The sequence below is a fragment of the Rana temporaria genome, chromosome 6, assembly GCF_905171775.1.
Source record: "Rana temporaria chromosome 6, aRanTem1.1, whole genome shotgun sequence".
Classification (NCBI taxonomy): domain Eukaryota; kingdom Metazoa; phylum Chordata; class Amphibia; order Anura; family Ranidae; genus Rana; species Rana temporaria.
Window position 1 is genome coordinate 208307945 of NC_053494.1, and position 13122 is coordinate 208321066.

The following is a 13122-nucleotide window of genomic DNA, read 5'->3' on the forward strand; positions in this document are numbered from 1 at the left end:
ATCTATCCGCTGGAATTGATCTGCGGACCGGTTTCAGTGGATAGATCCCCTGGTGTGTACGATCCAGCGGATATTTTTCCGCAGATATTTTCCCCGGCGATGGATTTCCAGCGGATCAAAATTTCTTAACATGCTAAGAAATCGATCCGCTGGAATCCAGTCCAGCGGATTGATCCAATGGTCTGTACAGACTCACCGGATCAATCCGTCCAAATCCATCCCTCGCATGCGTCGTAATGATTCGACGCATGCGTGGAAGTCCTTATATTACAGCGTTGCGCACGTCGCCGCGTCATCATCGCGGCGAAGGCGCGACACGTCACCGCGGAGAGAATTCCGCAGGGATTTTGATCTCATGGTTAGTACAACCATGAGATCAAAATCCGCCAGAGGATTTATCCGCGGAAACGGACCTCCGGACCGCTTCCGCGGATCGATCCTCTCGTGTGTACTAGGCATTAGTAATCCTTTATGTTACTGGCCGCTTCCTGTATATGGATTCATCGGGTAGTGTGCGGGTATTCCGTCACTTCCTCGATGCCGCAATGTCTCCTGGGAGCTTTTGTCATTGTTCCCAGGAGACATTGCGGAGGTCTGCCGCGAGTTATCGCAGGATTTAGAAAGAACTTGCTTAAAAAAACATGTGGTTTAGTAAATTTGCATATGAGCGTATCATTTTTTTTTTTGGTTCTTGGGTGGGAGTTCCCACACTTTTCCCCCCAGGACTTGACCCCTGTGGTACAGTAATACCTCGGATTGCAAGTAATGAGCGTTTCGCAATCATGTGATTTTAATGACATTTTTCTCCCCATAGAAGCTGTGTGTCCGGCACCCCACACACACACTTAATTTTTTTTATGAAGTGTAGCTTTGGGGGGGGGGGGGGGCGTGCTCGTCCCTCCCTTGGACTACAGGAGAGTCAGGATGCCCACTAACACACAGCTGCTTTCTCCATCTGCAACGTAGAGAGCGCCCTGACTCTCCTGTAGTCCAAGGGAGGGGGCGAGCCCGACACTCCACACCAGGGAGAAAGCCTTGCATTACTGTGTGGAGTTACAGACAGAAGAACAGGAAGTGAGGATTTCTCAGAAGAAATAAGGACATTTAAAAGCAAAATGGAAGGATGAGGTAAGTGAAGGAGGACTGCACTAAGGTAAAGGAAGATATTTAGAAATAACATCTTTTACCTTTACAACCCCTTTATAAGATCTGTATATATAATGAAGGATTAAACCCAAATACTCACCTCCATCACAAACTGTCCAGCATATGTTCCTGTCATGGTGGAGCTCTGCCCAGCAGCCAGGATGCCAATAGCCCAAATGTAGAGAGCAGCGGGTCCAAAAAAGCAGCCCAGGATAACACCCTAATGGAAGGCAGAAGCATGGAAATTTTGGTACATGAACTATATATATTTAGTGATTTTAAAAAGGTACAGTTTTTTAGATAACAAATATGGTATACTTATACCTTCTCTGTGCAATGGTTCAGCTCTGATCCTCATTTTCTTGGGTCCCCCGCTGGCATTCCTGGCCCCTCCCCCCATGCTGAGTGTCCCCATAGCGAACCTCTTGCAATGGGAGCACTCGCATGTGCTCGCTCCTGAGCCCTGCTCCATGTGTCTATAGATCAGGGCTCAGCCCCGCCCGTGTTCTCTCCTCACTGGCTGTGAGGGAGAGCAGAGGACAATGGGCGTGTAGGGCGTCCAGATGTCTTTTGGGGACCCTACGCGTTTCGTCACATGTTTCATTCACTGAAGATAGATACATCCGTGGAGTTTACCTCTGTGACTCACATCTTCCCAACAACTCAGATATTAATCATACTCAGGTACTCACCATGATAATCTATTTCCTTCACAATACTTTGACACGCTTTGTTTTACTTGGTCACTCCATGCGCGCCCGCCGTTTGGCCCCTGGCGGAAGTCTCTGGTTTATTCTGCCCCCTCAGCTCCCTGGGGAGACTTTCTTGCCGCTGCCACACATTTTCTGCCATGGTTAAGCTTAGCGGTAAGTATGGGGTCCTTCACCTAAGACCCCTCTAACCCTGCACTTATATATAACCAACACCATGTTTTATTGCCAATTTATATATACATATTTTTTACTGTAGGGACATTGTCACATGCATCCACCCCTGAGGAGCAAGCTGGCCTCGCGAAACGCGTCGGGTAAAACAGATGCTGTTGTACAATGACCATGACCATCATCTTGTCTCTACTACCTCATATATTTTACTTATATGGCAATTGGGCACCACAGATGCCCGTGCACCATGACTGCTATGATACTTATGTATTTTTACTTTTAATTGGCAATTGTTGATGTTATTTATGTCTTTTGTTTCAAAATCAAATGAATACCCTTACTATATTTACTACTTATTGGTATGCTTATTGGCGGAACGGTACCCACTTAATTTAAAGTCCCAGGGCTTATCCTTTGTCTTTTCGTCACATCTGACGTCTTCTGGAGCTCCAGAAGACGTCACATGTCATGAAACACGTGGGGAGGAGCCTACTTTGTGACGTCTTCACATATCCAGAAGACGTCAGATGCGATGAAACATGTAGGGAGGAGCCCACTTTGTGACGTCATCACATATCCAGAAGACGTCAGATGTGATGAAACACGTAGGGAGGAGCCTACTTTGTGACGTCATCACATATCCAGAAGACATCAGATGTGATAAAACACGTAGCTGGTAAGATAGCGCAGGGGGCTAATGCTCCTTTGCAGCAGTCTGTGATTGCCTGTGTCCCTAGGGTTGCATGTTCGATCCCGGCGAGGTCCACTCAGCCTTTCATCCTTCCGAGGTCGGTAAAATTAGTACCATTGAGTTGGGTAATAATGACAACCATTATCAGCGCTTAGACACAGCAGCATCGCTGTAATTGGCGCTATATAAATGTAAACATTATTATTATTATAATTATTATTAGGGAGGAGGCTACTTTGTGATGTCATCACATATCCAGAAGACGTCAGATGTGATGAAACACGTAGGGAGGAGCCTACTTTGTGACGTCATCACATATCCAGAAGACGTCAGATGTGATGAAACACGTAGGGAGGAGCCTACTTTGTGATGTCATCACATATCCCGATACCCAGAAGTGGTTCCTTCGCTTAACGGCATTCGAGGTTAGGTACCTAGCTTTGCTGTTGGCTCTGGTATCAGGATCACAGGATTGACTGAGCAGAATAGTCGAATGGGCGATGTCACGGAATCTCTCTTAAGGCACACCTTTAGGACCGTGTTTAACCCATAGTCCCCCACCCTCATTATTTTTTTTAATTGAGGGTGACCGTGCCTGCCAACCACATCACCCAATCACAGGGATCTGTGAATGAACGTACTACAAGTCCCATCTTCCACCACACACACACGTCACCATACGACAAGCAGGGCTGGACTGGGACAAAAATTCGGCCCTGGACTTCATCCAGACTGGCCCACTTTGACAGGTCTCTCCCATGGCGGCCGGACAACTACCGCCCCCCCCCCCGGCTACCCAAGCCCCATCTCCCCCTTCACTAGCCACTAGCCGTTCTATTTTATTAGTAGAACTGCTGGTACTGGTACTCTTATAGGCAATACCAGTGGGGTAGCTAGACATTATTTTTACCCGGGGCAAATAATCAGTTTGGTGCCCCCCCCCCCCCATGGGACAAGTTTAGACAGAAGTGAGAAACTCCCAGGCCATAGCTGTTGAGTAAGCTGTCTGTCCCCTCCCCCGTGCTCCTTCTGGTCCCCCCCCCTGTTCCTCTATTGTCCCCCCTGCTCCTCTGGTCCTCCACCTGCTTCTCTGTTTGCCCCCGGGTGAGTGCTGCGGGGAGGGAGAGGAGGTGAGCGCTGCGGGGAGGAAGAGACAAAAGAGCGGAGGGGGGCAGCGGTCCGCTATCACTGAAGCCGGCCCACTGAGCCATCGGCCCACCGGGAGTAGTCCCAATGGCCAGTCCATCCCTGACGACAAGTAATAGAATCTGGAGGACGTGGCTCTCTTACCCCGCTGTAGATGTCCACCGTCAAGGGCTCAGTGTTGTTTTTGAAGACGTCTTTGTGGGGACTGCTGCTATTCTGACATTCATTGAACTGAAACAGGAGCAGAATAAGTCATTCAATACAAACAGAGAAATCTACAACATATCCGAGATGAAGAACAATACATCTCCGTACGGAGTCTTCACATCACATTCCCACACATCGTCTGCCAGAGTCTTCATATCACCTCCATAGGAAATGACAGCGGAAGCTACGATTTCATGACAGATTTTTTATTTTCTGAGTGAATAATTTCTAATATATTGAATTTCCCAGTAATTCTCAGAGCAACAACGTGAGAGATATTGTCAAAAGAAGAATTGTCAGTAATTGCAGCCAGACTGTGAATATAAGCAGATGTCTGCGAGACGCGGGAAGCGCAGAACCCAAAAGGGAAGACTGGCGATGTTATATGTCAGGGGACTCTGATGTAAGGGGGGACTCTGATGGGTACTCTTGTGTAAGGGAGTTCTCTGAATGGGGTTCTCATGTAAGGGAGTACTCTGATGTGAATTTCATGCAAGGGGGTGCTCAGATGAGGACTATCGTGTAAAGGAGAGCTCTGATGGGAGTTTCATGTAAGGGGGGACTCTCATAGGGACACTGATGTAAGGGGGGACTTTAATGGAGAGTCCCATGTAAGGGGGGCTCTGATTGGGACTCTCATGTAAGGAGGGGGGCACTAATGTGGACTGTTATGTAAGAGGTTTGATGTAAGGGGGGGACTCAGATGGGGACTCTCTTGTAAGGGGGAATCTGATGAAGACTCTCATGTAAGGGGGGGACTCTTATTTAAGGGAGAACTCTGATGGGGATTCTCATGTCAGGGGGGGGGCTCTGATGAGGATTCTCATGTAAGGGAGGACTCTTATGGGGATTCTCATGTAAGGGGGAACCTGATGGATACTCTCATATAAGGGGGGACTCTTATTTAAGGGAGAACTCTGATGGGGATTCTCGTGTAAGGGGGGACTCTGATGAGGATTCTCATGTAAGGGGGGACTCTGATGAGGATTCTCATGTAAGGGGGGACTCTGATGAGGATTCTCATGTAAGGGGGGACTCTGATGAGGATTCTCATGTAAGGGGGGACTCTGATGAGGATTCTCATGTAAGGGGGGACTCTGATGAGGATTCTCATGTAAGGGGGGACTCTGATGAGGATTCTCATGTAAGGGGGGGACTCTGATGAGGATTCTCATGTAAGGGGGGGACTCTGATGAGGATTCTCATGTAAGGGGGGACTCTGATGAGGATACTCATGTAAGGGGGGGACTCTGATGAGGATTCTCATGTAAGGGGGGGACTCTGATGAGGATTCTCATGTAAGGGGGGACTCTGATGAGGATTCTCATGTAAGGGGGGACTCTGATAGGGACTCTCATATAAGAGGTTTGATGTAATGGGGGACTCAGATGGGAACTCTCATGTGAGGGGGAATCTGATGGGGACTCTCATGTAAGGGGGGACCCTGATGAAGACTGTGATGTAAGGGGGGACCTCGATGGGGACTCTCATAAGGGGGTCTCTGATGGGAACTTTCATGTAATGGGGACTCTGATGGGGACTCTCATGTAAGAGGTTTAATGTAAGGGGGGACTCTGATGGGGACTCTCATGTAAGGGGGGACTCTGATGTAGACTGTGATGTAAAGGGGTACTCTGATTTAGACTCTCATGTAAGGGGGAATCTGATCTAGACTCATGTACGGGGGGACTCTTATTTAAGGGAGAACTCTGATGGGGATTCTCACGTAAGAGGTTTCATGTAAGGGGGAATCTGATAGAGACTCTCATATAAGGCGGGACTCTGATGAGGACTCACGGCATCCATGTTGGTCTTGTTATAAAACGCCTCGGCAAACACGGCCATGACGAAGAGGTTGATGAGGAAGGAGACGAGCAGAGCGATGGTGGACTCGATGAGGAAATACTTGTTGGCTTCGCTCACCTCCTCCTTCTTCTTCCGATCCACTTCTCTAGACTGAACACATCACTGAATGTTAGAGCCGGACTCCTCACACATAGAAAAACACAAAACTTTAAGCATAGGAAAGTATAAAATGTTTGTAATATATGTTTATATCTTTGTATTACAGTTTTATATTAAAAATAAAATACAAATTTAAGCATAGGAAATGGTAATTTTTTTTATATTATATTTTTATATAAAAAAAAAAAAAACTTTTAGCAAAGGAAATGGTCTATTGTATATTGGTATATTACATTTTAAACTTAATAAACAAAAACAATTTAGAATAGAAACGTATAAAATGTTTATATTATATTTTTATATCTTTGTATTATAGTTTTATATTAATAAATATATATTTTAATCATAGGAAATAGTAATTTTTTTATATTATATTTTTATATTAAAAGAAACTTTTAGCAAAGGAAATGGTCACATTTGTATATTATATTTTAAACTTAATAGACAAAAAACTTTTAGAATAGGAAAGTATAAAATGTTTATATTATATTTTTATATCTTTGTATTATAGTTTTATATTTAAAAATTAAAAACATTTTTAGCATAGGAAATGGTAATTTTATTTATATTATATTTTTATATTAAAAAACAAAAAACTTTTAGCAAAGGAAATGGTCAAATTTTTATATCATATTTTAAAATTAATAAACAGAAAAACTTTTTGAATAGGAAAGTGCTTTTTTTGGGGGGGGGGGGGGGGGCAGGGGCAGTGGATGGTGGCAGGAGGGCAGTGGACAGTAGCCTAATTTAAGCGTATACTGGTTTCCAGAATATGCTTACATTTGCGACGGCGTAGATTCAGAGTTACGACGGCGTATCTACTGATACGCCGGCGTAAACCTACCTGAATCCAGCTAATTGTTGTTTTTTCAAAATTTTCGGTCTTTTTTTTGTTTGTAGCACAAAAAAATAAAAACGACAGAGGCGATCAAATACCACCAAAAGAAAGCTCTATTTGTGGGGGGGAAAAAAGGACATCAATTTTGTTTGGGGTACAGCGTCGTACGACCGCGCAATTGTCAGTTAAGGCGACGCAGTGCCGAATCGCAAAAAATGGCCTTGTCAATAGGGGGGGCAAACCTTCTGGGGCGGAAGCGGTTAATATCATTCAATGCATACATTACCTTGACCAGGGAGGAGTGCAGGTAGATGTTGTGCGGCATGATGATGGCTCCGATGATTCCCACGGCTTGGAGTAACTCGGCAGATCCACAGCCGGAGCAGTACGGGTAGAACATTCCCTTTATCACCTCTTTCTGGTCGGGATGAACCACCACATACTGCGGGGGGACACAACAATGGAAAAATCAATGGGGGACACGATGATGAAAGAACAATACATCTTAGCTTAGCTTAAAAAACATTTATGGGGCAGATCCACGTACATCGGCGCATATTTGCGTCGGGCGTAGCGTATCTAAGATACACTACGCCACCGAAACTTACTTTTTTTTTTCGAATCCTCAAAGAATTTGCGCCGTAAGTTACGGCGGCGTAGTGTATCTTTGGCGGCGTAAGGGCGCGCAATTCAAATCGATGTGATGGGGGCGTGTTTTATGTAAATACGTCGTGACCCGACGTAGACAACGTTTTTTTTTTAACGGCGCATGCGCCGTCCGTGGGGGTATCCCGGTGAGCATGCTCGAAATGAAACCGGAACAAGCAAATGCTTACGACGGTGACGTCATTCTACGCAAATCCCTATTCGCGAATGACGTAAAAGCGACGTAAAAAAATTAAAAATTCGACGCGGGAACGACGGCCATACTTAACATTGAGTACGCCTCATAATAGCAGGGGTAACTATACGCAGGAAAAAGCCGAACGCAAACGACGTAAAAAAAATGCGTCGGCCGGACGTACGTTCGCGGATCGGCGTATCTAGCTAATTTGCATACTCGACGCGGAATTCGACGGAAACGCCACCTAGCGGCTGCCGAAAATATGCACCTAAGATCCGACGGCGTACTAAGACGTACGCCTGTCGGATCAATCCCAGTAGATACAAAACAAAGATACGACGCGGGAACTTTAAAATTACGCCGGCGTGTCAATAGATACGTCGGCGTAATTCTTTTGTGGATCTGCCCCTTATAGATTCAGTACCGGCACCCAGGTGTATTTACTAAACTGTATCCATAAATGTTTTTTAAAGGAGTCTGTAGATATTTGATGACAGTAGGGTACGTTACACCAGATTGGACGAGGCTACAATGTATCGCAATGATGTCATTACAGTTGAACCTCAGATTACAAGAATAATCCATTCCAGGAGAATGCTCGTAATCCAAAGTACTCGCATATCAAAGCGAGTTTCCCCATTGAAGTCAATGGAAACTAAAATAATTTGTTCCGCATTGACTTCAATGGAATGTAATACCGCATGCGGCCAGAGGTGGGGGGGGGGCGCCGGAGAGCTTCGGAAATGGCCGGAAAGGCCCGAGGACACCTTGGCTGACCTCAGCAAATCTCAGAAAGGCTCAGAAACTGAGAATTTTCGTGTCTTTTCGAGCATTTCCATACGGCACCGAGCAGCTGCGATCGGCGCCAAAGCTTCGGTGCCCCCCCCCCCCCACCTCAGGCAAAACACGGTACTGCACACCGCTTTGGCCTGAATCCTGCTTGTTTTGCGAGACAACACTGGCAAACCGAGTTAGGATTTACAGCGCTTATATTGCGAAAACACTTGTTAACCACGTTACTCGCAATCAGAGGTTCCACTGTACATTTCCTTTGAAGTGGTAGTTAAAGTGTTACTAAACCTCACAACAGTAAAATCGGTGTGTATATGCAGTAAAACATGCTTGTTGCGCTCACTGTGGAACCTAAGGGGTTAATCCTCCGCATTGTGTAAAAGGGCTGTTTGATCCTCCCCTTCTTCCACTGTCCCCAACTCATCTCCTGATAGAGCAGTGGCTAGGGGACAAGCTGCACATGCTCCGTTTGGTGTGTATTGCTAGAGAGTTTGGGCTAGATTCACGTAGATCAGCGGATCTTTAGATCCGCTCGATCTATCTGTTTTAAGATCCACTCCCGCAAGTTTGAGAGGCTAGTGGGTAATTCACAAACCACTTACCTCCAAACTTGCGGCGGCGGATCGTAAACCCCCCGGCGGAATTCAAATTCCGCGGCTAGGGGAGTGTACTATTTAAAGTTCCCGCACCAATTTAAATGAGCATGCGCCGTCCGCGGAATTTCCCGGCGTGCATTGCTCCCACTGACGTCGCTAGGACGTCAGTGGTTTCGACGTGAGCGTAACTTGCGACGCGCGGGTTTCTGAATCGGCGTACGCAAACGACGTAAAAAAATTCAAACTCGACGCGGGAACGACGGCTATACCTAACATTGGCTGTGCCTCATAGAAGCAGGGGTAAGTATACGCCGGGAAAACCGCTACGGAAACGTCGTAACAACACTACGTCGGGTCCGCGTACATTCGTGAATTTGCGTATCTCGCTGATTTACATATTATTCAGCGTGAATCAGCGGGAACGCCCCCCGCGCCATTTTCAAATTGAAAATAGGATCCGACGGTGTAACACAGTGTAACACTGTCGGATCTTAGCCATATCTATGCGTAACTGATTCTATGAATCAGGCGCATAGATACGACCAGTGTAAGTCAGAGATACGACGGCGTATCAGGAGATACACCGTCGTATCTCTTTGTGAATCTGGCCCTTTGTTTCTTTTTTTTCTTTGGAGGGTGCATGTGATCAGCACAGGGGCCAATCCGCACTGTCCAGACAGAGGGTCAGGGGTCCTGCAGCCTCATAGGACGGTCAGAGGAGAAAGAAAACGCCTCCTACAAGCTTTAACCAGACACTGATAGAAGTCACAAGACTGCTATATATACTGCTAAAGAGAAAAGGTATTCAGCAGTTTATATTTACTAAAATAATTGGATTTCCATGTTCTGTGGGAGACCAGATATAGTGACTGCAGAGTCCTGGGTTTAGTAACACTTTAAAGCGGAAGTGGAACTTACACTTGAAACAAAAAAAAAGGGCAAAAAACACTGTTCTCTGTTCCACCAACAACCCCTGAAGGTGTCCTGATGAAGCAAACCGGTGAAACCCGTTGACACACAGAGGCTCACTGTTGCTCATACGGTGCACAGGCTGTTTCTGCACCATGTATTCATGTTTTATATGTTTTTAACTCTTTATTCTTCTCTGCTCTGTTTGTAAAATGAATTGTTCTCAATAAAATATCATTTTTATTCATTATCGTCCAATGTGCCTCTGAAGCCCCACCCAGGGATGTTTTTTGCCCTTTTTTTCGTGAGTTATTATCCCCTAATACGGATGTGGCCACAGGAGTGATTTTTTTCCTGAATCATGGAACTTACGCTTATCTGATTCCCCCCCCCTCACATTTGCCACCTTTCAGGGGGGGCGGGTACCTGTTTTTTGACAGGTACCCTTACCCACTTCTGGTGGATGCTGCTGCAGCGGAGTCCATCGGAAGGTCGGCTCCCCTCCTCCTCCTCCCGCTGCCGGACCATTCAGAAAGAGCAGCGAGCTTTATGCATGTGCAGAAGGGACCCGGCTGTGGAGCCGTAAGGCTTCACTGACGGGTTCCCTTACCAGCAATGGCGGCGGCAGCACCCGATAGCTGATGCAAACATGCGGTGCCAACTAGACATGTGCACTGGCAAAAAAAAAAATTGTTTTCGTTACATTCATTTTTTTTTTTTTTTCGTAAATCCGTAAATTCGAAAATTCGGAATTCTGAAATTTGAAAATTTGAAATTCGGAGATTCGGAAATACGGAAGTTCAAAAATCCTAATTTTCTGAATTTTCAATTTCAGAATTTTTTCGAATTTCCGATTTAAAACTTTTCGAATTTTCGAATTCTTGACTTTTCGAATTTTCACATTTCTGATTTTCTAATCTCCGATTTTGGAATTTTAAAATTAAAATTTTTCGAAATTTTGAATTTTACAATTTCCGAAGTTCCGAATTTCCATAAATTCGAAAATTTGTAAATTCGAAAAATTTGGAAATGTGGAAATTCGGAAATTTCGGAATGAACAAATTTGTTAAAAAGCAAATTCGGAAATAAACGAATTTCACATGTCTAGTGCCAACATGGATCCCAGGACAGGTAAGTGTCCTAATAATAAAAGTCAGCAGCTTCAGTGTGTGTAGCTGCTGACTTTCAATTTTTGGAGGCGGGGTACTATCACATTATGAAAGACTCACCTGTAAAACGGATCCCTCCAGTGGCACGCTTTCATCCCAGCGCTCTGGGATGACGGCACATTCAGTGTGTCCTCAAATCAGAGCGTAATGCGCATGCGCAGGTACACTTTTAAGGGATATAGGACCGGATTCACAAAGCACTTGCGCCGACGTATCTCGAGATACGCAGCGTAAGTGCAAATATGCGCCGTCGTATCTGTGCGCCGTGCCCACAAAACTAGATACGCCTGAAAATAGGCTTCATCCGACTGACGTAACTTGCCTACACCGGCGTATCGTGGGCGCATATTTACGCTGGACGTATTTGGCGCTCCCATTGATTTTCTATTCACATATGCAAATGAGGGAGATACGGCGATTCACGAACGTACATGCGCCCGGCGCAGGCTACGACTGGTGCGCGTAAGTTGTACGTACGGCGTAAAGTTATGCCCCATAAAGGAGGTGTAACTCAGCAGCATCCATGCAAAGGGCTGCACCAGGGAACACAAGCCGGCGTATTTTACGTTGTACGTGAATAGGGCTGGGCGTAGGTTATGTTCACGCCGTAGGCAGTGATCCGTCGTATCTTAGGCAGTTGTTCCGACGTGATTGTGAGCATGCGCACTGAGATGCGCCCACGGGACGGCGCATGCGCAGTTGGCAATACGTATCTGTCTGGCGCTCGGCCCATCATTTGCATGGGGTCACGCCTCATTTGCATGGCTCACGCCCACTTCCACATACGCCGACTTACGCCTGAGAAACCCAGCGCAGATTTGGGAGGAAGTGCTTTGTGAATCCAGTGCTTGCCTCTCTGCGCTGCGTCGGCATAGCGTAAAGAAGATACGCTACTGCGGCATAAATATGCGCCGATGTCTGTGAATCCGGGCCATACATTTTACCTACAGATAAGCTTTATTATATAAGATTACCTGTAGGTAAAAGTGACAAAGCCGAGTTTTCTAGCACTTTAAATTATTGGGATTCTCCCCGTCATCAATACCTCACCTCATAGCCGAAAGTGATCGCCATTATAGTGATCAGGAGGCCAAAGAAAGCTTCAAGTTTCCGCAGACCTGTCAATCAGAAAAACATCCATCTTTTATGAAAGCAGAGGCCCTGGAGAATAAAATGGTGGCTGTTGCAATTTTTTTTAATTTTTGCGCAAACCGATCAATAAACACTTATTGCGATTTTTTTTTTACCAAAAATATGTAGAATAATACGTATCAGCCTAAACTGAGGAAAATATTTTTTTTTTTTTAGATATTTTTGGGGGATATTTATTACAGCAAAAGGTAAAAAATTTTGCATTTTTTAAAAAATTGTTGGGCTATTTTTGCATATAGCGCAAAAAATAAAAACCGCAGAGGCGATCAAATACCAGCAAAAGAAAGCTCTATTTGTGGGAAAAAAAGGACGCTAATTTTGTTTGGGAGCCACGTCGCACGACCGCGCAATTGTCAGTTAAGGCGATGCAGTGTCCCGAATCACAAAAACTGCCCTGGTCCTTTAGCTACAAAATGGTCCGGGGCTTAAGTGGTTAATATGTACAACTGACACAAGCAAATAATTGCAGGAGAGTCCTACTACTTACCTGCCAGGTATGGGTGACCATGTTGGTGTCCCTTGTGTCTGCGCCATCCCTATCATACTGCCAGTAGGCATGTGCAAAAGGGAAAAATTTGTTTTGTTTCGTTTTAATTCGTTATTTAATTAATTTCGTTAAGTTAGATTCGTTACATGTGTTAAATTCGTTTTCGGAATTCGTTCGTTTTCGACCGAATTTCGAAAAATCCATTCGGATTCGGAAATATTTCGACCGGATTCGATAACAAATTCTATTCGAATCGGATTCGAAAACAATTCGATTCGAAAACAAATTCGAATGAA

At 45.3% G+C, this 13122-nt stretch overlaps 1 protein-coding gene across 1 annotated transcript in view; it reads right to left on the reverse strand.

Moving 5' to 3' along the window:
* SLC11A1 (solute carrier family 11 member 1) overlaps positions 1-13122 on the reverse strand; it is a 48803-nt gene that overhangs the window by 12719 nt on the left and 22962 nt on the right. Inside the window, exons 7-11 of the mRNA XM_040358188.1 lie at positions 12238-12305; positions 7164-7319; positions 5872-6030; positions 4012-4098; positions 1247-1366 (exon numbers count right to left, since the gene is read on the reverse strand). Of these exons, the coding sequence (XP_040214122.1) occupies positions 1247-1366; positions 4012-4098; positions 5872-6030; positions 7164-7319; positions 12238-12305 (590 nt within the window). The remainder of the gene's footprint in view (positions 1-1246; positions 1367-4011; positions 4099-5871; positions 6031-7163; positions 7320-12237; positions 12306-13122) is intronic.